At 39.6% G+C, this 26,452-nt stretch overlaps 2 protein-coding genes across 3 annotated transcripts in view; both read right to left on the minus strand.

Moving 5' to 3' along the window:
* The window catches only part of DYNC1H1 (dynein cytoplasmic 1 heavy chain 1), a 45,769-nt gene extending 31,732 nt beyond the window's left edge, over positions 1-14,037 (minus strand). The window contains exons 1-20 of the mRNA XM_026111353.2: positions 13,650-14,037; positions 10,813-10,900; positions 10,049-10,222; positions 9,584-9,839; positions 8,432-8,618; positions 7,974-8,245; positions 7,639-7,866; positions 5,735-6,811; positions 5,223-5,402; positions 4,460-4,609; positions 4,078-4,224; positions 3,824-3,964; positions 3,495-3,671; positions 3,270-3,380; positions 3,066-3,185; positions 2,606-2,845; positions 1,942-2,097; positions 1,421-1,534; positions 670-780; positions 380-589 (exon numbers count right to left, since the gene is read on the minus strand). Coding sequence (XP_025967138.1) covers positions 380-589; positions 670-780; positions 1,421-1,534; positions 1,942-2,097; positions 2,606-2,845; positions 3,066-3,185; positions 3,270-3,380; positions 3,495-3,671; positions 3,824-3,964; positions 4,078-4,224; positions 4,460-4,609; positions 5,223-5,402; positions 5,735-6,811; positions 7,639-7,866; positions 7,974-8,245; positions 8,432-8,618; positions 9,584-9,839; positions 10,049-10,222; positions 10,813-10,900; positions 13,650-13,920 — 4,410 coding nt within the window. The 5' untranslated portion in view covers positions 13,921-14,037. The remainder of the gene's footprint in view (positions 1-379; positions 590-669; positions 781-1,420; positions 1,535-1,941; positions 2,098-2,605; positions 2,846-3,065; positions 3,186-3,269; positions 3,381-3,494; positions 3,672-3,823; positions 3,965-4,077; positions 4,225-4,459; positions 4,610-5,222; positions 5,403-5,734; positions 6,812-7,638; positions 7,867-7,973; positions 8,246-8,431; positions 8,619-9,583; positions 9,840-10,048; positions 10,223-10,812; positions 10,901-13,649) is intronic.
* A 7,087-nt stretch (positions 14,038-21,124) lies between these two features.
* Positions 21,125-26,452, minus strand: part of PPP2R5C (protein phosphatase 2 regulatory subunit B'gamma) — an 82,657-nt gene continuing 77,329 nt past the window's right edge. For both annotated transcript variants that reach the window (XM_064512068.1, XM_026111320.2), the window contains 2 exons: positions 26,072-26,188; positions 21,125-24,052 (listed from right to left, as the gene is read on the minus strand). In XM_064512068.1, the coding sequence (XP_064368138.1) occupies positions 23,921-24,052; positions 26,072-26,188 (249 nt within the window). In that variant the 3' untranslated portion in view covers positions 21,125-23,920. The remainder of the gene's footprint in view (positions 24,053-26,071; positions 26,189-26,452) is intronic.

Genomic DNA, 26,452 nt, shown 5'->3' on the forward strand with positions numbered 1-26,452 from the left:
GACATCAATCATTTTTGGTCCAAGACAGTTACACAGTACAAACATGTAATAATAATTTCATTTTTACTTTTTTACCCAAAGATTCTGGTTTTACGCTCAAGCTTTTGTTAAAAAGATTAAGGATACGATGCAACCAGGTAAAAGCTTCTACGTGCTGGGGGTTTTGTGGTCATTATCAAAGACTGCTCTTCCAAAAAATGCAAGTTACATCAGAGGTAGCTTGTGCAAATTTAAAGCAATTTCCAAAAACATGGAGCTCTGTCACTGGAGTCTCAGCACTTTCATCAACAGTTTAGACTAAGAAGTTTACTACACTAGCATCAGCCACCTGATGGAAAGACTTGCTATTGCACGTGTGCACGCAAAAGTTGATACTAGCCTGTTTCAAGAACTCTTCCAAAGCCATCTCTCCCTGAGCCACGAGCAGTACATCTTTGACAATTGCTTCATTTCTCTGCAAGTCGACATCCCAAATCTGACCCAGGGTCAATTCTGAGACAACCCAGTTAACATGAAGCCTTTTCATCAGCTGTTTCCAGTGACGATCTTTAAGTGCCTCAGATTTCAGTTCAATGACCAACATGTTTATCTATAAGAGACAAGAAAGCAAGTTATATCCTTGAACTTGAACTTTAAAATGCACAGATTTTAGCAATGAGTGCAACTTACCTTCATATAGCCCTTCAAAAGTCTCTGAACATATTCATAGGAGGCATACTGTCGCAGGCGTGCAGGGAAGTTTTTCAGTTGGTTCAGCAAGCCATCTAAGTTTTGTCGAAGCTGTCAGTAAGATAAAAGCAATCAAGTATTTCTCCAAGTGTGGTACACATAGCTGCACTAATAAGAGCTCACACTTACCCATATTTTTTCACAGAAATTTCTCTCAAATGAGATATTAACTACTGTACAGCGCTACAACAGTGTTTAACGTTACATCTATTTGCATAAGATGCAGTTGATTTACAGCTGGAGATGCAGATTTTCTCTGTCTGATCAGGATTTATGAGACACAACTGTCATAGGCTTGATGTTCCTATTGCTCTCTACATCGCTCTGAGCACCGAGCTAAAACTGATGCTGTTCATTCAGCCACATCATGAAGTTTCTCTGTTGAAATCTAACAGTCTATTTAAAAACAGCATAATTCCTTCTCTGTAGATGCAGTCAAATCTCCATTTCAAAACTACTGGAGCTGCACAAGTCCCCTGGAGAATTACTTAAGTTGTGACAGAGACCTGTGGATTTTTTTTAGCTTAATGTTAAAAGAAAAATGCTCATGAAAAACTGAAGAAGACATCTATACACAGAAAGTGATCTGGAACATGTGGCACAATTGAGCATGTCCATCACAAGAAGCCTAATTCTTAATTCACATATATTTGCTGTAGTTAAGCTGTTTATCTATATAGAAGCAAAGTACCTTGCGAGGCTGTACTGAAACCCAGGGTTGTTCTTTCATTTGGTCAATCTGTTCCCAGACCTTGGAGAGCTCAGACCAAACTCCTTTGAGATCCTGCAACTCTTCTAGAGCCACCTGTAGTAAAGAACATGACAAACATTAGTATTAAGTCCTAATTTCTTCAGTAACAGCCAGAAGAGTGAGGGGGGAGGGAAGCGCGTGTTAAACAGAGTACTTCTAATGCATCCAAACCCTTCAGTTAACAATGCCAGTTCTGTTGAACTGCAATAGTCAGGGACCCCGATGAAACTCTTGCATCTCAGGTCATATAATAGCTTTGTGAAAATAAGCCAGTCACCAAAAAGACCATGGACAGTCTCTTAAGGCTAAAACTGAATGGGTGTGCAGACTGCATCTTGGCACCAGTAACTCACAAGCTATGAGCAACTCTCTTAAGGAAAAGAGAGACAGACCTGAAACATTTTTTTTTGTCTTGAAAATGTTTTTCGGTGAAACCAATAAGTTGTATGAGTAGATCGTACCTGAACACGTTCTTCGCTGCCACTGAGTAGTCCCGTATCTGTTAGTTCCAGAGCTTCCTTGGCCTTTGCACACTTCTCACGATCATCCTTCAGCCTACCAAATTTTCCTTCATAGATGGTAAGAGCTTGAAGAGCCTCTTCTGGGCGCAAGTTTCCCTAAAGTTTGCATGGGAAACATTAATCCAAACACCCTACAGTCAAGTTGAAGTTATACTAAAAGTAAAGACTAAATACTAAACATTGGTTTATCTGTCCCATTATTTCCAATATGCTGACAATGCAGCTGTAAACTTATCCAGAAAAAAGCCTCATCCCAATTTTGGATGGAGTTTTTGACATTAGTGAACATGGCCTTCCCTCCCACCAAAAGGGCAGCTTGCTTTCTTCTGGATCCTCCTACATTTTGTTTCAGCTAAAGGTGTGTTAGTAACTGAAGCTGTCTTGCTTTTTGCATCCAGAGTCCTAGGTTAAGGGTAAACTCCCCCGCACCATCACCCAAAAAACAATTAACAATTTCGAGGGTCTTCTTGTAACTTGCCAAAGACCTTTAACATTATGCGTAATGAAAAGTGGCCCAGAAGCAACAAAACAAACTGCCTCCTCCTAACTGCTTGCAGAGCAACTACTTCACTTGCTGAATGAACACTACATAGTCACTACTTACTGTCACAGGCTTTGTTTTCTCCCAGTCTGTTAACAAGTCAATTGTTCGGCTTTCCACTGCCCGATCCTCTTGAACAATCTTCATCTGCAAGTTTGCTACTTGTTGTTGAATGGCAGAATCCTTTCTACGCATGATGTCATTAAAGGCACCCCACTCTCCTTCAATGTTATCAATGTATAGCCAAGAGGATGGAAACTGGAACCTCTGTTTCTCAAGCAAGCGCTGACCATTGCGATAAAGCTACGGGAGACAAGGATTGTAAGATAAAAAGATAAAACTAGCTTAAGCCACAAGCTAAATACTCAACACATTTTAAGAAGAGCTCACTATATGGTTTACAGGATTTCTCAGAATGTGGTGTTAAAGACTGTTCTCAAGTGCACTTCAATATCATGAAGTTACCTCTTAAGAGGTAAGTCTGATATTCCAAGAAGTAAGAGTCATCAGCAAGACAACATACCTCAACTTGCTTTTCAAACTGCTTGATTTTACGTTTCAGGGACTGCACATATGTGATGAACGTCACCGCATCTGACGTGCTGGCTGTGTCCACTGAATGCTGCTCCAGTTCTTGACGTGACTGTTAGGGGGAACAAACAAGTGTTTTAGAAGTCTAGAATAAATTGATCTGAAAGTGAAAAATTGGAGTTTGGGCTAACCTTACCTTAGAAATTTGTGAATGAAACTCTGTCATATTCTGACCGAGCATTTGGCCAAATTTGCTGAGTACTTCCTTGTGCCAGGAGTCATACTTCAAATTCACCTTTGATTGTACCTACAATTGAGAAAAGTTACATAATAGTAATCTGTTGGCCTTGCTATATTCTGTTATAAACTCAGGCTGAAATTTAATAGATTTGTCACAGAAATAGAAACTTCCATTTCTTACCTTGCCATAGTCTATAACAACAGGCCCAAATTCCTTTCTCGTTTCTGCATTGTCAAATGTTCCTCTTGCCTTTCTTATCTGAACTAAAAGGGCTTGCCACTTATTTAGATCTTCTCCGAGACGGTTGTATATGTTTTCAGCCTGCATATCCCACAGACACTGGTACTGCAGCCAAACCTAACGAAGATATTTCACAAAACAATGCTCAGAAATTTTCCAGTATATTCAAAAAAAAAGTGTTTTCTTTTTCCCCAGAACATCCTTAATAAAGGGAAACTGAGAGAAAAAGTCTACGTTCATCTTTGCCATAGAATCACGTGGCCTCCTACCTTGACATATTGCTCCACTTCAGTTACAATTCCCATGACAGCAGAGTACGACTCCTCCAGGGCTGCAGGGCCATCAGGCATCCGCGTTAACGCATTGCGATAGAACTTCTCTTCCTCGGACAGCTCATAATGCACTCCCACCTGAGAGACACAATTATACATGTGAAATACAGCCAAGTTTCTAGTGCACTCAGATTCAATCCCAGAGCAACATATCACAATATTTAAGCACAGTTAAGTGGAAAGACACTTACTTGATATCTCTGACTTTGAATTCTTGGCAGTGACAATATTACCATCTTCCAAGAAAACATTTCTTGATAAAGCTTGTATCTACACTCTTCAATTGGGGGATTCAAGTATATCACCTGGTTGGTTATCCTTAGTTCATGTACAATGTTCTGCAGAAACAGTCAACACATTCAGTTTTACTACAACCCACACTTTTGACAAGAATTTTGGACTTCAAGTCGTAGTCTTTTGAAAGGCAACTGGCACTTAATGAGGGAGGCAAGTATTCCTCCAAAACCAGATGCAGACAAAATACTTATTATTTTTACCTTCCACATTAGCTTCAGATACAGCGTGTTAAATTCTTGCGTTGAATAATTGACAACAAAGAAAAAGTGAACTTACTTTGATCTTGGGTTCTCCACCAGGCTTATGGCTCACTTGAGGAGCATCTGTATCCATATCCACTTCTGCTTTGTCATCTGCTTGTCCAAGAAGAACTTGGGTCCAGGCCCTCAGCCCAGCTTGTAGACGAACACCTAGGATTCTTTCAATCTAAGGAAAATGACAAACAATTGGGGAAAGAGCTGCATATTCACTGCATAAGGATCCCCACTATCAACATACTCTGACATCAGGCAGACTACGGTCAATGGAGCCAAGGTCATCTTTATTAAGTCACCAAAGAGATTTAAGAGTTTTGGTAGATTTTTCAGCTAATACCCATTCAAAGCTTCTCTGATTCTCATGGGCTTTAATGAAGTTAAGCAATTTTAATTGCTTTGAAAATGACCTAAAGTGTCAAACAACACGAAACTTAACAGGCAGCACCAAACATCATCAACACAAGCAGTGTTTGCGTAGCAAATCCTCACCACCCCTTATCTACCCCTTGTCTATCTTCCTAGACATTCAAGCTATATCAAACCTTTTTCTTCAAAGGGTAATAAACTTCCCTTGAATTTCAACAGCTGAAAACAAACAGGAATTGCATCTTCTGCACACACACATACACAAAAAAAAAAAAAAGCAGAAAATTCCAGTGACTTGTCCTCTGGCAGTGGACAGACAGAAGTTTCCTTAGGTGACTCTGGAGAGGAGCACACCAAATATTACCTGAAGGAAGTGTCTCCTCTAAATATATACAACTCCTTGGTCTCAAACTTACCTCCATATCCAGCTTATTGACCCAGATCGGCAAGTTGGAATATGAATGAAGATTTAAGTCATCCACAGCTTTCTGAACCCTGTTCAAGATTTCAGAGAAAGTCTTGTGATCATACATGCATGTTTCCAGTGATCGCACTTCCAGATCTATTTTCTCTTCAATTATGAGCAGATCATCCACCTAAAGAAGTAGTTTAAGAAAAGTGGAAAGTTTAGTTTGACATGCTGGACAGGGGTAACAATACCTGTGGAGAAGTGGTTAGTCACTTCTCTTTATTTAGATGCAGCAAGTTCACCAGTTTGAGAAGTGGGGCTAAAATATCCTTCGAGTTGGACAATTTGTACCATCTCCATCAACTACTTAAATGAAGGGCTTCAGACACAACACAGATCAGGGAATCAGCTATCAGATTCTACTTTTGATTAACCACACACTACTGAAGTGATAATGTTAAAAATTTGCAGTTTGAGTTTGAAAAAATTCGAGTTTGAAAGATAAACAATAAAACAAACCTTTTCCTGGAAACTGAAGACAGTCTCTGCTAAGCGTTGTACATATGGATCAAGTTTGTATGACTCCCACACAAGTGCAATTCCTTCTGCAATCAAAGCCTGCACCTCTTTCTTCAAGCCAGCAACCAGAAGTGAGATGGTATTACGCTCTTCTACTTTCTCACATGTTCGTTCATACGTACGGACGCTTTCAATGAGAGAAATAGCAAATGGATAGAGCTGGTTTGCTTGGTGAGCTTTGTTGACAATTGCTAGGGGAACACGGAAACCAAGCCACTTCAGGTTTCGGACTTCTTTTGAAAGTGTAATTATTTCTGGAAGGAAGTTGACTTTCAGTTTCAGGACATTTCCACTTCGACCTCTAACACGAGTGCTTTCAATGGTGAAGATACGGCCAGAAACACCAAGATTACGTTGCTGAACTTTTCTTGCCCAGTCATCAAAGATCTCCTGAGTGTTGAGCTTCATGCGAAAGCTGTCTCCATCTTGCTTTAGCTTCTGACCCTCAACGTGGTTCTCCCAGCCTTTGCCAAGCACATCTTCGACACGCTTCATGTAAGCAGTAAGCTGTCTGTCAATCTGTTTTGCCCAAATTATTGACCCAGACACAGGAGGTAAGTCACGAACATGACTCATTTTACAAGCTTGACTTTGGGGGTATTGTACCTTAAATTTGTCATGAAGAGACTCGATATCATCTTTTACACGCTGGATCAATTGCGTTTGGTATTCACGAATGGCACCTCGAATATGAGGTCTGACAAACAAGGCATTGAACCGAGAGAAGATCCTGAACATTTCATTGGCATTCTTTGCTGTACCGAGCTGGTCTCTCAAACGGGCAGTGATTCTTGTTTCAACTCTATCAATTCTTTCATCATATCGTTTCATTGCTGCCTCCCATGCTTCTGTACCTTCTTTGGAAACATCTAAACCATCTACTTCTTTAACATTCTCATAAGCAAGATTTACTTCTTCAATTGCATTAGCATCTGCAGCATCAAAAAGAACTTCTGCTACTTTCATATCCTGAGGTTCAGGTACATCTCCTTGATTTTGCTGGGCAACAGCAGTTACCTGCATTAAAATCACAGTTTAGTGAGTTGGATGCTTGAAAATTTAGTACAAAAAGCCAAATACATCCTGTTCTAACAAGCATTACTAAAACCTGCAAATTAGTACCGAAACAAAGTTTTAGTTCCATTTCAGATTTAAGTTCAACTAGGAATGGGCAAGAGTTACCTTATAAGCTTCCACTATTGTGCAGCATAATCTCATTTTCCACTGCAGTTTAGTCAAGCTCAAGTACACACTAGGTAATCTCCTCTATCGCAAGTCTGGACTCACTTCTTATATTAACATGACCATGACGTACATTAAGTATGTCTGAGGTAAAACTAACCCTATTAGCAAGGGTTGAAAAAACAGACTGAGCTTTTGGAAGCAGTAAAGCTGAATGTTACCTTACTTTTGTGCTGGTTATATTTCAAAGCAAGAATGAACATATCTGATGTTTTTTCAGAAAAGAAATCCACTTTCTCCTCCCATTTAAAGAGAACTTTCCCACATTCATAGAAGTCCTCATTAGCCTCTTAGGAGGCTAGATCTGGAAGCCTAGTCTCCACAAGATTACAACTGAAGTTCCTTTTCTCTTCCCTTGCTTCTTTTCTGCACTGTTTTAGTAGCAACATTCAGGCACATAAAGCTATATAAACCAGTCTAGACAATAAAAATTTCTAGAGGTGGAGGAAATTCAACACTTCATGCTGAGAACCTTGGATTATACATTTGCAGTTACCTGATTTAATGTAACACCTCTTTCCTCTTTATCATTAAATACTGCCTGCAAGTAAGAGAAAGGAAGCTGCACTGCTTTTCTGTCTAATAATGATTAAGAGTATTACCTGAGGTCGCAAGACTCTCACAATAACTGCCCTCAGCTGCTCATGCTGACGCCTGAACTTCCTCATTTGATCAAGACGAGCTTGGAGCTTTCTATGAGCAGGATTGATACGCCACACCATCTTCAGGTTCTCTTCCCTTTTTCTTTTTACGATATCTCTCAACAGAACTTGTAGCTTCTCATATTCATCATCCCAGGTTTGGAAAACTTCAAAACATGCAACCATTACCTGAAAAAAATCTTAGAATAAGAACTCTATCTTGCAAGTGAAAGGCCTTGAAGTCACTATTCAGTACAAAAGTACAGCGTGTTTGTGTCACAACACCATGAACATACCTTTTCAAACTCTTCATAGGCAACATGCATCAGTTTTCTAGTTCCCAGGACTTTAAGCAGCTGAGAGCTCAGATCTCTTGAAATAGCCTCCACTAAACGCAATGCCCTCTGGATTGGGTATTTTGTGTTTCGGATTTTTCTCAGATGGGTAAATATTGCAACAAGGGCTTGCCTTATTTTATCCAACTCAGTAGCAGACAGCAAGTCATTCAGAGGAAAATCTTTCATCAGTGGATTATAGTCATTCACGGTTTCCAGAGCCTGTTTTAGACCTAAACTCAATAGAGGAGATTTTGACTTAGTTTATCATTTTGTTAGTCCAATCTGTCAAGACAGTAGCTTTAACTTGACTAAGACTACTCTAAAAAGCACTGTTCTTTGTACTACAGTGCTAATGTTTGATAACCAGTTATGGCTGTTCAAAAAAAATTCTTGCTATGTCTGACGGAACTTTTTACCTGTGTCTGTATCAAAACTGACTGTTGCATGAAAACGTTTGCCATGCTTTAGAATATCCAGAGTTAGAAGAACTTCTGGACTTTCACGTTTCTCCTGAATGCGATACAGAGCACGTTCCAAATTAAGCCAGAAGCTTATCTCCTGTAATGCAGTGCCTGATGCAGGATCTCGATCTAGTTTGGTCACCTTAAAAGAAGAAGAGAAAAGAGAAAAAAGAAAAAAAAGGTATGCAATCAATTTACAAGCCTCAACTGTAAAAGCTTGCTCTATTACTAAATATAATTGAGACACATAATATCTAATAGGTTTTAATACTCTGACATCAAACAGTTTTGGCAATTGTTCTGCCAGAAGTATAGGAATTAAGAGTGCAACAAGAATCAAGGTTCAGTTCTGGTATATCTGAAGGTCAGTTGTGGGACCTCTGTGTAGCACCTTCACCATAGCTGAAGAAGCCATCTCTCCACTTTCCTGATTACTATCTGTATTTTGATTTTGAATGAGAGATGAGCCAGGTGAGGAAATAAATGTTTTATCCTCTGGAGTAAGAAGAGAAACTACTTGTCCATGAGCAATAGGTGTTTACTGTATCCAGGGAGAAAAATAATAGTGATATTTAAGATGCTGTTTCCAAGTGAGAGCAGAACAGGAGAGTTCTTCTGAAAAGTAACAGCCAGATGTGTAAGGGTACGAGCTAGGAGTGGAACAACTGTTTGGGAGAACTGTTTAACTTAGACTTAAGTATTAAAAAGTCATAATCTTACACAGGAAAACAGAATTGATTTGGGAAGTAATAAGTTGTATGCATGTGGGGAAAAAAGGCCCCAAACCCAAGACCTGTTTCTCAATCTGCTGTACAAATTTTAAGAATTGTTACAAACTTCAAAAGTTTCTCAGTTGAACGCGGAGAGTAAATTACCAGTCACTTCAATCTGTTTGTTCCAGTAGAGATAAGATAGCCATATTCTCAGCTACTTGCAAACCAATTTAGACTAAAATCTTTGGTGGCTCAGAAACTAGTCTCAGACCCTCTGAATATCCTGCATGGAGCAGTATTTTATCCGTTAAACTGCAAAGAAGATACACAAAGGAATTTTTCATACTACTACGGAGAAGTTCTTACTATATAGTCTGGCACTTGTCTCTTTTACCTTTTGTATTTCTCTAATCCAGCGATTGACTCCAGATTGTAGCTGATTGAGAAAGGTTGGGTCCTCAACCTTCTCACCGAAATCAGTAACCTTTGGTTTTTCTCCACGTTCATAGCATTGCTTGGCAACATTAGTAATGATTGGATGAATTGGCAAACTAATCTCTGGAATTTCAATATTCTGCTGCAGATGCAACAGGCCCATTTCAAGTTCTGCAATCTTTTTCTCAACTGAAGGAGCCATCTTATCCCCATCTCTGAAAGAGTACAGATATTTCCATATAAGAAGTCAAAACAAAAACCATACACGAAACATTTAAGCCACCTGAACTACTTCCCCAGAGTCAGCAACAGCTTTATACATGCTTAAAGAATTTCACACATGACTTGCCTTGAATAGTCACTGTCTTATTTTTTCACTGAAGACCTTTGTCAGCAGAGAAGTGAAGTATTTATACTGAATTACCTGTCTGCTTTGCCAGATTCTCTGATATAGGACTTGAAAAAGGGAGCAACAGCATTGCTAATGAAGGAGTGTAACGTTTCATAAGGAGAATCTTCACTGAGAGTGAGCACTCTCAGTTGGGAAGACACTGGCTTGTCAGCATCAATTACTGGTGTTCGCTTAATGAATGCCAGGCTGTAGAAAGATCAGAGAGAAGAGAGTTACCAAACGGACCTCTGAACTTTGATGACAATTAGAATAGCTTTCATTTGACTGCAAGTTTAGTTCACTGGAGTCAAATGCTAACCTGTATCACCATACCTTATAATCATGCTTTTGAGAGGCTTGAAAAACAAGACTTTATTAAATACATCTTTATACTTCAGTATTCAGCTGAACTGAGCTATCAATAAGCACACTGGGGCAATGGGAACAGTAAGGAGGCATGCCATTACTCATGAAGCTTCAGAGAGTCAAATATACATTCAGGAAAGTGACAAATGCAGAAGTCAAACAATAACAGAAGATTACTGAACTTTAGTTGCAGGCATGTTACAAATAAGCCTTTGTTTCTTTTATTTAACCTCAGAGCTGGAAGTCCTAAAGTCCATTCCTGTCATCCTCGCGATACACCCTCACTTTACTAGGGCCTCCACCTTGAAACACTGAATAAAAACACTAAATGAAGCATTAGGAAAATACCAATTATCAGGCTAATTGTGTCAATAACTGTAATAGGTTTCACTTTCACAAGGCAGAAAGGCTAGTAACTTTTAACAACTCACCTGTTTGATTTTACTCCATAATGAATGTCAGTGTTAATATTGTAGGAAATGAACTCTTTTTCCTCTTCTCCTTCATCTCCCACATCCTCTGCAAAAAAAAAAAGCTATGTAAGAAATATTTCATTTTAAGGCATCTGCCACCCTACCCTCTTTTGACCATCTCCTGTTATAACCAGACTATTATCCAACCTTTAATTTCTACACCAACTTATTATACAAAATAGCTGAAGTTAAATTTAGCCTTGCAATATCTCTCAAATCCAGCATGGGTTCATTGGTTTTCTAGAACAATTCCACTATCTTTTCTACATTATTATAAAGAATTTATAAATATAAAACATTACAACAAGCTAAACATAGCCCATATTCTGCTTATGAAGCAGAGCGAAAATTTCTGCAATACAGAGAATGCATTTCTAAAGACATGCTACCAGGATAACTGCACTTCAGTGAGAACATGAAGCACCTACTTTTTTCTTTTATAGGTTTCTTTTCATATTAAAGAGAAGTCTGAAAATAAAGTTTCTGAACCAGAATAAAAGCCCAAGGGAAGTATTCAGGCATTAACCCAGCTATTGTATCACAGATGACGTAATTGCTGGGAATGCTGGCACTTGTGCTGCAATGCGGTGATTTCAGTGCAGAAGGCTACTCCCTGTTGGGGGACATACCCCAACTGGACACATTTACACTGGACTCTCACTCTGCTCTCATTTTATTTAGCCCTTCACAGGAGATATAGCCACAGGCTGTCATGTTTATGATACCAACCAAGCACCAGAAGCCTAGTCACTGAACAGTGCTGTGCTAGACACCACAGGAACCCATCTGAAAGCTCTTTACAGGCTGTGTAGCAAGGGATACCACAATAGTAATTTTCATTAGTTATAGATACAGCAAAGCAGAAGCTGTATTTCTAATGAATACCATGCTTTTAAAGTCTATCCTTAAGTTTCAATCAAAACATTGTTTTTAATCACATCAGAGAAAATAAGAACACCATATGCTGTATGTTCCGAATACAGTTAAGTTAGAAAGGTTCCCATCAGGAAAGCCACTTTCCCCAAATAACTGCTAGTAAACTAGATGACATTACTACGGACTAAAGCATTTCCATCCAATTAGTATTTAGTCTCTATAACATATAATAAGTGTCTCAATTTGATTTTAATCACACATATGTGATAACATAGCCCACAAGCTTAGAGCAAACTGATCACCATTGCCCCCGTTGTCATTCTTAGTCTGAACTAAAGTAATTAACCTCTTGAAAGAGAAGTAAGAGAATTTTAGAAATCATTTGCACAGCCTAATAATGTCCAGTGCATTCCTTTAAATCTCATCAAACATTGGATCATGCATCCAGAAAGACTGGGGTTTTATTTATTTTTTTCTCCCTTTGGAGATTCTAACATTATCCCCACTGAAAAATAAGCTTCAGACTTTGGGAGGGGAATGAGGAAGATAACCAGCGGAAACAGGAATAAGACAAACAAAGGCAGGATGCTTCAAGGTTACAGTGAGTAGTCAGTATGTCCAAGAACCTTCTTTAAGCTTCTCTTGGTGTGCAGGAACTGATTCAGTAACTTGTACTGTGGCTGCTGACATGATAGATAATGCAATTTGAAGTTTGACTATATTAACATTCAATGTGCATTTACTAGGGCTGAACTAACAGCTGCTAGGAACAGACGTTCAGTTTAATACTACAGTTTTGAAAGCGCAAACTGGCAGATATTTATGCATATGCAGATTAAAGATCCTGCTTAACAGTAACACAGTCTGTGTTAATAATGAATTTTAGTTATATTTTATTACTGTTCACTAGGTTGGATTCTGTGACAAGAAATGCCTATTTAGCGACAGATTTGTTTACAACCCCCCCCCCCCCCCCCAAATAAAAACGTTTCCAAAAACACAGAGTCAGTAACAGCAGCATGTAAATGATAAAAATGTTTCTCGGGTGAGAATCAGTTTAGCTGTAGTATTTAATGCAGCAATCGAAAAGATTTCTTAGCACTGTTTGTTTACGAGCAGCCTGGTTGCTGGACTTTGCTAGCTAACAAAGACACTGCAGATGCTCTACAGTTTGATTTATGAACTCTGAAGTCTTGCTACTTAACCATGAAGCAGCACTTTTTATAGCCTGATACAGTTTTTTTTGGTCCAGAAAGGTTAGGTGTCTTGCCAAGAAGCAGGTTATTTCCAGAGCAGAAAGGAAGCAGCATTAAGCAGTGACTAGAGCATGCTGAAGCACTTTCAGCGCTATTCCAAGAGGAACATGCTAGAGAGATGTGGCGCACAAAGCAACCGCACTCACAGCCCGCCTAGGCACAGCACGTATTGGCGCTGCAGCTACGGAGCAGCTGAAGTTAAAGCACCAGACGTGGGAAATAAGGAAACAGAAGGGCCTTCGGTGTCTGCGGGGACCAGGCCAGGCCGCGACAGGCAGCGCAGCACCCCGGCTGCTGACGCCGGCCGCCCGGAGCAGCGGCGCCACCGCGGCGGCAGCCCAGCCGCGCCCCACCCAGAGGCGGCCCAGCGGCCGCGGCTTTTGCCACCCGCTGACGGCCAAGAAACGGGCCGCGGCGGCGCGAGCGCCGCAGCCCCGGGCAAGGCAGGGCAGGGCCGCCGCAGTGCGGCAGCGCTGCGAGTAGCCGTCCCCCCTCCCCAGCGCACGCAGAGGCGGCGGCGACGGGGGGCGCGGGAGGAGCTCGGCGGCAGCAGCGCCGCGCCCCTCCCACCGCGGCAGACAGACAACAGCGGCCGCCGCCATTTTGCCAGCGCCGCGCCCCCCGCCCGGCCGGGCCCGTGCCCGTGCCCAGCTCCCGCCTCACCTTTGAGGGTGGAGCGCTCCACCAGCACCGTGTGGACCTGCGGGTCGGAAAGGAACTTGCGCATGTGCTCCACAGCGCCCTTCTCCTCCAGCGCCGCCTCCAGCGCCGCCGGCGCTTCGCCGCCATCCTCCAGCAGCAGCGGCACCAGCTTGCGCAGGTGCTTCTGCAGCACCGACACGTCGGCCACGTTCTGCACGGCGGAGCCCGACACCTCCATGCCGCCTTCCTCGCCGCCGGGGCCGCCGCCCCCGCCGCCCCCCGAGTCAGACATGCCGAGGCAGGGACACACGGACCGAGCCGCTCTCCACCCGCTGAGCCACCGACTCGGCACTGAAGCCGCCGCCCCCACAGCGCCGCCCTATAACCACCGCCTCCCCGCCCACGCCGCCGCGGGGTACTCTAGGAAAGAGAGTCCGCCCCACCCCTCCCCTCGAGCCAGGCGCATGGAGGAAACGGACAGAATGACTACAAGTCCCGGCATGCCTCGCGGCTCCAGGTGCATGCCGGGAGCGCATGCCCCGACGCTCCGAACCCTAGGTACGTCTACGCTGGGACAACAAGACCCACAATGCCCTGCGGCAGAGCCCACCCCGCAGCCCCAGTGCACGCTGGGAGTTGAAGTACGGAGAACAGCCGCACCCGACTCGCCCTCATAAAGCCTTTTCCACAACAGTGGGGAAAGCGCGACAATAGCCCGGGCCCCGCGGCGGCCTAGCCCTCCGCCTGCCGCCCCCCCCCCCCCCCCCAACAGCCCTACACAGAGAGGCATTCGTTAGTGAACAGGAATCATGACTTCGTGTTTTATTCAAATAATTTCATTCCAAAAAGGCGGCCAGCAGCAGCAGGCTCACCCAGCAGGGGAGGTGCAAGTCCTGCAGTACAGACAGGAGAGAGAAACTCAGCCCCGAGCTGCCGCTCCTCACTCAGGGATAAGGGTGTGCGGGCAGGTGGAGATGGCACAGATGACAGCGAGGCAGCTGGGTCCGGTCTTCATGCAGCAAAACCCACCGTGAAACTGAAATCCGCTATTTCCACTAATTTACCTGAAAGCTAGGCAGCCCCTTGGATAGTTTCTCCAAAGAAGAAAAACCTTGCTTTCATGTTAAAAATAAATACAAAAAGCTGTAGGAACAGGTGGCAAGAAGGACATTCGTACATGAAGAATGGCATGAGGTCAGCACTGAATAGCTAAGGGAAGAGCAGAGTTGTTAGGTAATTGAGCTGGTTGTGACCGAGGCAGATGGCACTCCAGCAGTCCCATCCCTGTGAAACCAGCAGGTAGTTTCTGCCACCAACCAGGACAGATCAGATCAGGCTCAAATGCCACCCCCCTTCCCTTTTACCTTGGCCATTTTATACATCCAGCTCATTTGCTAGCTACATACTTGATACAATTTAATGAATCTAGTACCTGAACCATTAATCCACAATCTTTTGCAAGATGAGCAAGCATTTCCCAAATGCACATGACCCTAGGCAGGCTGGAAGGACAGAAAGGACAATGATGTAAACAGACCTTTCTTTCAAAAATCTCATTTCATCTTTGAGAATCCTTGAAGCCTCCTTTACCTGTCTGCCATACCCCAATGTACATGCTTGCCTGACCAAAGCTATGGTTAAAGGAGTCTAGCACACTGCTGCTACAATGGACCATCCCCTCCCTCCCTGCTCTAGTCCCCACCCTTGCCTGCTCCTGGCTGATATTTTTCTGTTGGTTTAATAAACTGCATTAAGTCAGACAGCACCTAGAAAGGAAGAGGACTCCTCAGATCCCCCAAAAGTACCCTGGGGTCACTGGGTGACTCTCAACTTTTCTGAAAGCTCCAGTTCTTGTTCATATGAAGGTGAAAAAGGGGAAGCCCTGAAACAATCAAAAAACCACCAAACACACACACAAAACCCCCCAACCTCCACATGCCCACATGCATTTCCTCAGGCAGACACATAGGCAAACGAGTCTTGAATGTGTGCAGAGACCATCACACCCAGAATCCGTTCACATATATTGCACAAGATATAAGAAAGCTTGGTTAGGATATACTGCCTGACAAAGGCACCTGTAAGATGCTACATAAACATAAACTCATTTATATACATGTAAATGCATTTACATACATGTAAATGCATACACTTCCAGCCAGGATACTACACATCTAGGAAGCCCAGCCACATACCCCCAACTACTGTTTTCACACAGATAACGTTTAAGTATTGAAAACACTGGTGTCAATGAAATGATCTACTCAGTGACTGCGTTTCAACTACAAGCACCAGAACTGATCCAGATGATACGGAAAAAGACCCTGTCTTTACGAGTCTTTCTGAACTCAACCAGCCTACCCCACCCTGCCTGACTGCCTTCCAGTGAGGAAGGAAGTAGCTGCTTCTCTTATTCACATAGCAAGTGCCAGTACAGGCCAAGCATCCAAAAGCACAAGTTAAATAAACATCTTAGCCTTCAGGTTATTCAATAGAAGACTCTGCATTACCTAGATGTGTTTTGAGTGTAAGCTGGCATCTCTGAAGAGGTTGGCTGAAGCTATCTTAAAGTGCCAGTATGCTCATTCTTCTGAACAGTCATCATCTGCTGCATCAAAACGTCACAATTTTTTTTTTTTTTTTTTTGCTTACAAAGGAAGATGCAGCATCTCATTTCTGTAAAATTGTTGCCAGGAAAGTAAAATACAAAAATAAGGAGAAGAAAGAATGACAAACATAGGAAATAAGAATTCAGGTAATTGTTTATATACATTGCTGCTGAATCACAGAGAAAGCAGTGTAAAAAGATCCCAGCAAATCTGATCTTACTGTTCTTTAAAAACATAGCAATACTCTATGACAAGACTTTACAGTAAAGAACAAGTCTAGGGTTTTGATATTTAAATGCTAGACTATTTGCAACTAAAAACCAGTTTAGATAAGACATAATAATCACTTTGGCCTCATCTACTGTGCCAAAGGGGGAGGGTGGGGGAGTGGGTTTGTGTGTAAGGGTATTTTAAATCAAGTTAAAGGAGATTAAAGCAAAGACAAGATAATCTAGCTTTTTTATACATGTTCTTAGGTTTTGTTAATGCCTATGGAAAGAGAATAGTCTTTAGTTTGCTCCACTGCTGTGAAAACTAGTTTGTGTTGATCTACGTCAAGTTAATTATGAATATCCTTATTTGGATACAATAAGGACCAGGCCCTTCTAGCTAATGCATCACAAGCCATGAAATCAGCCATCCAAAAGGCAAGGTTGTCAGTATTATAACTTTTTCCTCCATAAACAAAGTTTTTCATCAAAGATACTTCTTTTATAAAACTACATTTTACATATATTAAAATAAGCAAAACCAAAATTGAACGTTGGCCTGAACAGCAAAGGAAGAATTCCTATCTCTATTAAACCCAAGAAACTGATCTCTGTCCTCTGCAACAGGATCATCACAGCTGGCAGTAGGGAGAATGTTTCTTAAAAAAAAAACAAAATAATGTTCTGTGTGTATAATCAGCCCTGAGACAGGCACAAAGAAAAAAAAAAATCAAGCATGCCAGTTCACATGAAGAAATAAATCTCTCTCTATTGCAATATGATGTTGCCTTATTTTATATTCATACAAAATATGCATGTGTTTAAAAATATCTAATATAAAACCTACAAATTAAACTGGTAGTTGCTGCTAAGTTACATTAGGGCCTATATGATACGGTATCAAAAGAAAATTTTCAGAATAAGTAACCTGCTTAGTCTGACAGTGGTTTTGTTATCAAAATGTGTTCTAAAATTCGTATTCAAATATATACCTGAAGTGACTCATCTTAGTATCAAAACAAGAAGAAAGATCCTCAACATCAGTCTCAGCATCCTGGTGTTTACAGAACCTCCCCGCAGGCATTAAGGAAAAGAAATTAATGTGATCTTCCTCATCACTCTGTTAGTAAAAAGGTCAGTTACCTCAGTGACTAAAGATCAAAAGCAATCTTTGATCTCTCCACTCTAGTATTAATTTTTTCCTCCGATGATCTCCCTCATCTTTCAAGTCAGCATCTTCTACATTTGTTTTATACTTCAAAGCCTTTTTTTATTCTAACACAAGCCACTTGCCTTTATGTAATACACAAACAATGAAAAGAATTAGTAAATTTTTCATTCACAGATGTTATAAATAAACGGAGAATAATAAAATTGAGTAAATTTATGAAAAAATCCTACTTTCAGATTAAATGTCGAATGAAGTGTCCAGAGCCTAGATAAATCACTTCATAACAACTGTTGGGCATTAGATTGGTTGAAACAAACTTCACACCCAAATTAAGCAATGCCTTCAATGGGGAGAGAGGGTAATGCAGTAAAAGCTAATGTTCAAAATAAGTGAACTAGGGATGGAAAAGGGGAGAAAAAGAACAGCCAACTGCAGGTAGAAGCTACGAATCTCCCCATATTATACTTTGAAGTAAAACCTGCCATATTTAATTTGAGAACTTAACTTGAAAAATGGGAATATCCTGCAGCAAAAAACAACACAGCAAGAAAAATGTCCTCAGTTTCCCATTTGTTTTTCTTTACTCCTCCATTCCCATTGAGCTTCAGCTTATCCACATCTCACCTCACTGGCATCTGCCAATTCCTTTACTCTTCTGAGTAGCACCATGCCAAACCAAACCATTTGCTCCGCTCCCCTCAACTCCATTCCCATGGAGACCACCTAACTTTTCAGCAACTCATGAGCACCCTCTTTAGCATTCAGCCATGCCATCCCAAATTTTTCAATCCAAGAAGTTCATTTCCCATATCTTCAGACCTTCTCCTCTGTTTCACTACTTTCTTCAAGCTCAGAAGCAAAACACCAAGCCAATCTTTACATCGGAAGCAGGGCCAGAAGCATCAAGGAAAAGCTTTGTTAGAAGCAGCAGACAGTCAAAGACGCTGTCTTTTGACTGTGCATTTCGCAATTTTTTTGTTTTTTAAACGTGATGTCCCCCTTCTGCTGCTTGTTGGGGATGCAGATTAAAGGCAAGAAACATCCTCTTCTTCCAAAGAGGATATGTGCTCCTTAATGGAGCAGCACTGAGGCAGCAGACATCACTAGTCTCAGCTATGTGCAATTAGGTTGTTGAGCATCAGTATCTCCAGGTTTCTAGCTATCCATGGTTAAACAGGTATCAAAATAACTTTGTGGGCTATAAAAAGGTATCGAGCTGAAAAACAAGAGCAAATAATAATAAAAAGATATGTCATATGTAGTATTAAATAGATACATAATGCTCATGTTATGGCATGCATATAAAGAATTTATAACACCCCTCCCCTCACACACTTTTATGGTGGTACATATACATTAGGAATAAGTTTAAAATAAGGAGCTCTCAGGCTAAGGAAGACTGAACTTTCTGAAAAACTTAAGGAAAAAAAATTTTAGGAGAATCATAATGAAAATTGGAACTTGTCAGAACAGATAAAATTTGCTCCCAGTAAATGCTATAAACATATATAAAAGGAAAAGTTTTGCATAAATTGCAAAAGAAACCACTTCAGCAAAAAATAAAAGCTGTATTTGTTCAGAAGTAATTTGGTAATATTTCAGACAAAAAAGAATCCAACTCCAAAACAAGCAACATTGAAACAAAACAAACTTCATTTGCTTTCCCATCTCTAAATCTCTTGCAGCCATTGTCTACTGACAGCGTACTGGAAAAATCAAGTCATTATTATAGCAAGCCTTTCATGCCAACAGACCTCTTAGTTTGGTCTTCCGGACCACACAAATGCCTAAAATAGCTTGAAGCAGATTCTGTGAATATCCTTTCCCCTTGTATTAAGACAGTGGAAGTACCCACCCAGAGATGGATGCTTACGAAACTTCGTCTTTTGTGCTTGCCATTCTCTGCTTGTGCATAGGTGCAAGCAGTCCCAGAATAAATGGGATAGGAGGAAGGGAGGTGCAATCATGCTGCTCTTCCGTTAAAAAAGGATGGAATAGTGTATTATATTCCTCAGCTCTCCAGCAAATTCTCCCTTGAGAATTTTTTTCATACACAGTATTTAATTACATCCAAGTTTTATTCCATAAGGTAAAGACAGCCCAAGCCAAGTCAACTCATCAATTGAAAGAAATCATAATCCAGGGAGACAGTGATGATAATTAGAACAGCATTTCTTAATTATTTATATGCGACACATGTCTCCACAATCCATACACACAGTAAAAACTAGGTCCAGTGAGCAGAAATGCCTCGCTTTTAGGTGAACTGGTTCTGTATGCAATGGATGAGAAGTGGTCAAGGCCTTCCATAACGGAACCAAAACCATCTCTCCATAGCCTGGAATCCTAGCTACCTCCTAAAAGCATTCTTTCCACACTACTAAAAAAGTTTCCATAAAGCAAATGAACAAAAACTCAACCACAACTGTAGTGGTGCTGTGCTACCACCTTCCTTAATGCTTCAACTCAAGCTACCAATGTGCTATTGTCACTGTTTTACAACAATACCTCCGTGTGTGTGTGTGTGTGTGTGTGTGTGTGTGTGTGTGTGTGTGTGTGTGTGTGTGTGTGTACGCATGCATGTGTATACAAGGGTGCTATTGTCACTGTTTTACAATAACTCCTATTGTATTTTGACAGATTCTTTGACCCTATTTTTGTAGAGAGAATGACTGAATCCTCAGTTATTTCAACATCTAGTTTTTGGTTCACGATTGAACTTGTAAGTGCATCTGATGAATTTACTTCTGGGCTCATGCAGAAAACAACCAACTTCTTTCTATACCCAGAGGCTTCACAGAGCAATGGCTATTGAATTTAGGTGTCTCCAACATTAGAAGGTTATAGGCAGAGTTTTTTTGGATTTAGTCTTACATTTGTAACTCAAGTCAAAGTAGTCATACTGAGCCCAGGCTTACAAGGAGGGAAAAAAAAAATCCCCCTCTCCCTGTCCTCCCCCCACAAAATCTGGGATCAGTACAAAAAAAACCAAAACATCACTTTTGAAAGTCAGCTTTCTGTGAGTCATTACCTTTGTTCTTTTGTTTATGGAGACTTTAGCTGATTCTGGAGGGAAAAAAGACACTTCCTACTGTGGATTTAAGAAGTTTTTTCTTATATCCTTGCCATCTGACACTGCCTCATCTACTATGCTGAAATCCTTAATTTTATGGCTGCTTTACTGGAAACCTGTCAATAGAGAAGTGTTACATGGGAAAATATTACGGTATGAAAGGTATGTCTTGCATATTTGCACCTAGATTGGAGATGTGATCAAACTCCTTTTAGTACTGGTATCTGTCCTAAAAGTCAAGTCTGATTTTTCCTGTGAATATCCTCATCTCCATATTCCTTTACTAACACTTTTTCCCTAAAATTTCTGTGTATTTTTGCTTTTGTGAAGTTTATGAATTATTTTGTTTAGTCGTGTAGCTAATTCTGAAGGCTGTGATAATCTGAACATGCACCCAAAGGTCCTGTGCTAAATTTAGTTTCATGATAAGCAAGTAAAATTCACATGTTCTTTATTTGTCCATATAATACACCATTTTTCTTTAAATTCTAAAATTAGATAAAAGCATATTAAATGGCAGGTGTATGAAGTTCTTCAGAAACAATGTCAGAACAAAAAATTGAATTACAAAACGTTAAAAAATAGGTAGGTACATTTGAACTTAACATTTGACTAAAGCATAAAGTTACAGATATAATCTAAAGAAAAATAATTGTGCCACTTACCTATTTTTGCTGTTTCTAGGAACTTTTTATTCTGTACATAGGACAATTCTGTACAAAATATGAAGTCTACATTTTTATTACTTATTACCATAAAACAAGGTACAATGTATGTACAATATTAAAATGAAGCCATACTAAAGCCACACTAAAAAGACACTTGTAATATTACTTTTGACATTCCTGATGTACAGGTGTAATTTTGGAAAACAAGGGGAAGGTGTCAAACACAGAACTTTATGAAGAACAACAGTCACCAAAATTCTGCTTTAATTTTTCTTTTTATTTTGGATGTATTAGTTTTAGAGTGGTTTAGTACAGGACTGTAAGTAGTATATAAATGGTGGTAATAAAGATGCTAAACCATTAGTGGTGATAAATTCTGGAACACTGCCTCAGCAAATTTCTGTGGTCCAAAACCTCAAATACAAATTTGAGGAGAGCTTTAAGCCTCTTAAAATACCACAACATTTCCCTTTTTGGTGAGTGTTTATCTTCAATAAAGAACAGAAACAAAATCTAGACAGTGAAAGATGTTCTTATACGTTGAGCATCACACAATCAATCAAACACTGATATACAGGTTTTCTCCTTGGTAAAATAAGAATAATTCCTTCCAGCAACTTCTTGCACAAACATACTGAACACCCAAAATCAAAGGTATCTGATAATCTACCAGCTAAAGATGGAAGTTCAAACAATGGTATATCAAAATACATAGACATTGCTTTGTACAATTAAAAAAGCACCCTTTTTCCCTCAAAAGGAGAAGGCATCTTTAAACTGGTTTACTATAGTTCATCATAATGGTAAAGCATATTCTTTTTCAAGTTTAACAGGAAATGTTTTCAGACACAGTGGACATTCCACTCGAAGCTTGGGTTGGTTTTAAATTTAGTTGTTGTAAGCCAATATTTACCACCCGCTATTTTCTTCCAATAGACAATGTAACAAATATTGGAAACTGTATGTTAAATGCAACCAACAAACAGCAGGCACTACATTTGCACAAGGTTACTATGAATGTCTGCTTTGCGCAATATTTTTATGGATGCAGGAGACATTATACTTCCTTAAAAAATAAAACAAAACTATTTTTAAAGAAGCCACATTTTTATCTCTTTATGCATCAAGACATTAAACATTAAGTTATATCAATGTTACTGCCAGAGACAAAGGAAACTAATCACCCATTTAGAATAGCAGAACACATTTCAAACAGCTTGTAAGCAGGATAAGTAAGTCAAAATACTGGCCACCCTGAGAGAAATCAAATATTGAAGACAAAGCACTATATTTTAAAAAGAGATTTTCCTCCCGTGCTTTTCCATCTACAACAAAAAGCTCATTACATGCAAGTAATCTTGTGGAATATATAGCAGCATTTGAAGATCATCAGCAACTCAGATGCATTTTCAATTCACTTGTGAGGTGTATTTGCAGCACATGTGCTCTTTACAACAACAAAAAATATTTTCATGGTAAAATTATGGTCACTATCTCCTCAGCTCTTAGACTCATTTAAAAAGAGGCAGAATGGAATTCAAAGGTCTGCTCCTTTATTGATTTTACTTTATTATATAAGTTTATGGTGTTATGTTTCCTGAAAGGCCATGTCAATCTTTCAGATAAAAACTAATGCAACTTAAATGATACAAAATATCTGCCACAGAATACTGAACTCCTAGAGCCCAAGAAAAAATGCTGAGTATTAAAAGCTCAGATAAGGGAGAAAACAGTGAAAGAGTATTTTATTAACTTGAAAATACTTAAACTGAGATTTCATATTCAGACTATTCCCAGTCATGGTAAACAGGTTTTCATTTTAGGAAAAATTCTTCTACCAGTTCATATCTGGAATACTGGTGCCGTATTATACACTGAAGACTGGAAAATATGGCTTTAAATATACATAAAGTATTAGGACATGGTATATATAGATATATATCTTTATCCTAAGTAGAGGAGAAATAAATTTACAGAAATCTTAGAAAGGAATCATGATTGAGGATTGTCATGAAAGTTACCAGTTCGTAAGCCATGTTTTATAATATGAAAGAATAACTGTGTATTTTCAAAACTGCTGGTATATTACAAGACAGCAATAATGTGGAAACAATTGAAAAATTGAGAAATCCTAGAAAAAGTTTAATACTTAAATTTGAATTATTTTTGCTTTTGAAAACACACACTTATTAGTACCAACTATTGTTCATTCAAAGGATTTATTTAGATGGAAATAGTTTATAGAATGCTCTTCTCAAATTGACTATAAAAACTATGTATGTTATCACTAGCTGGTACTATGATAACACCTCCAGGAAAATGTGTTCATTTGATTATAGTCAACCCAATGTTCTGCATGTGGAATTGGGTAATTTACCATTGTTTGAACTACTAATCTTGAGCTGCATACTCTATTAAGTTATTGCCTACAGAACTGGGTTGAAGAAAGCTTTGACTTTGTGTGTAACTGATTGGTATGGCACAAAAAAAGTTAAGTTCTACTGTAGAACTGAGTCCAGAAAAAAAATGTTTTCCTCCAAAATAATATTTCACTGTAATAGTCTAATGCCCATCATGTGATATTAATTCATCAGCTCTGCAATGGGATTCCAAGGCTTTCATGGTATAGATATCCTGAGGCAGTTCTGACTTGCGTCGCACAAGAGGACGATCTTTTTTCTGATCTTTCTGTGCCTGGAATCAAAACGGAACAGAGTTGGCCAAAAATGTTAATTGCTAAACAATTACTTAAAATATTTCTTGCATGTCAGTATATTCACTTACAGGAAAAGAACACACACTGAAAAAAAGCTTACACTTTCTCCTCTTTATCCCAACTACTATCCAGTTTCAAGTCTTCAAACTACTTGTTTTTGCTAAGTGAAGAGCAAAAATTAAAAACAACAAGTTCAAAATATTTAAGCTATTAGCAATCATGACATTATCATCATTACACTATTATAATGTTTCTTCCGCTAAAACAAAATTACGATCTATCTTCTCTCTCCAGTTTTTCCGTTCTGCTGCTTCCAGCAGCAGGAACTGGAAACTTGGTTCTTCCCTCTTAACTGATTGCCCTAACTACTAGCACACAGTCGTACTTTGCCTTCACTCTAGAACTACAGTTAGAGCACTCTACTTTGAGGTAGGAGGTATGAGTTAACTCCCTCAGGCCAGTACAGAAAGTGAACCAAGGTTTCATACATCTTGAACGAAGGCTTATGCACTAGGAAACAGCACAATAAAAGATGGAAACTATCATCAACACAACTCTAACAGTAAGCAGTGCTCATTTCTTTCAAGAATGCTTGTATGTGCTGTTCTCCACTAGAATGGGTGCTGGGCTCTGAACCCAGTGGGAAAAAATCTCCCAGACCCACACAAGCCTGGCTAAGCTATCTAAGATCTGAAGAACAGCAGAGTTTTAGACACTTTAGTATGCCCCGTGTTTCTTACTGGCTAGCTCTAGACAGCATTCCTATTCAAGGGAATACTGCTCTTCATCCACTGCCCTCAATAGGCATGTAATTTAGCCATTAAGATTTACATGTAATGCACAGGGTTCTGCAATCCTCTCCAAAAGTAAGTGTTTAAAAACAGCCATCACAGAACATATCTTGGCAGCATTCCAGTATTTTTTGATTTCAACCTAGTGGACCCAAAATGCCATAGTAGTACAAATTATATATAAAATATAATCCTGCAGGATAATCACAGGGATTTTAAGAAACTAATGCAGGAGGTTAGTTTGACCATATATTTATTTTTATTAAAACCCTCCTTTGATACCTTAGTGAAAATTAACTGAATTCATTTCTGACTCTCAATTAGTTTCTGAGCTCCAGATCAGTTCTCTGGTATTAAATTTGCTGGATATGGATATTCACGTTACTGATATTCCTACCAGACATCTTAGTTGTACTGCAGTGCTCCTTTGGCACCTCTCCATTTTCCATCAGCTCCTAGTTTAAACAGTTCTCCCAACCTCTATTTTGTCTGCCAGGACTCTGGTTCCACTTAACTACAGTGAAATAAAAAACACCTGACAATCACTAAGCATTAGTTAAAGACAAAAAGATTAGAATGACCTTGAGACTTTTTGCCTTGTAGTAGGTAATAGAATATGACAGATGGTGGCCTGAGGAAGACTGCCCATTTGTGGGCAAGACTATTTTAGTATTATGGACACATCACACTTCACACTTCAAAACACACTGGCTTTAGACACTAAGGAGGCTCTGAACCATGGGGGGGGGGGGGGGGAACAGATGTCACCAGTAGAATTTGACTTCATAAGTGCAAAATAAAAATAGAAAAGATAACAGAACATGATATGGTAGATTTTAGCCATTTTTTCCAATTATCCTTAAAACATAACCATTGTTTCCATCATCATATGAACAGCTATTTTTAGGATGGAAAGGAAATGAAAGTTTCTATGGAAGAATTCTCAAAAGAGATCCACCCAGCATAAAACAGGCATTAAAAAGGTATCACTGTATTCCTGGCTGCTGCAGTATCACTTTAAAGTAGCAGCTCTAATGAATTTTATTACTGTAGGATACAATGGTGAGAAGGCTGAAAATAGAACCCAAGTTTATTTCTAGTCCTAAGTCACTTTAAGTAATTCACAATTTAGAGTCACTTTGCCATATTTATAGATTTGTCAACTCAGTCTGCAAAGAGTGGTTTACTATCTTCATATGGCTTTACCTGACAAGCCTCTTCTTTCACTGTCTTTTTCAGCGTCTGCAAATCTTCAATTAAAGGCCCATCTGTTTCCATTGCAACAGGACTGTTCAGCAAACTCGTGTCACTATACGTTGGGTACTAATAAAATGCAAAGTGTTAAAATAATCATTCTTAGTAGTAATACATAAATACTAAGAGTGATTTAGAGCATTTGAACGCCATGATTGGTTATTTGAGATTAACTTCAATATCTCATGCTTCCAGGTACGCAGTAATAAATTATCTACCAAGTGTAAATGAAAGATGGAGAAAAACGGAACTCCAGAATTGTTTTTTGGCAGAAATGTCCTGTTGAAATATATGTTAAAAAAAAAACTTTGATCATCTGAATTTGAATTTTAC

The sequence above is a fragment of the Dromaius novaehollandiae genome, chromosome 5 (genome assembly GCF_036370855.1).
Source record: "Dromaius novaehollandiae isolate bDroNov1 chromosome 5, bDroNov1.hap1, whole genome shotgun sequence".
Lineage (NCBI taxonomy): Eukaryota > Metazoa > Chordata > Aves > Casuariiformes > Dromaiidae > Dromaius > Dromaius novaehollandiae.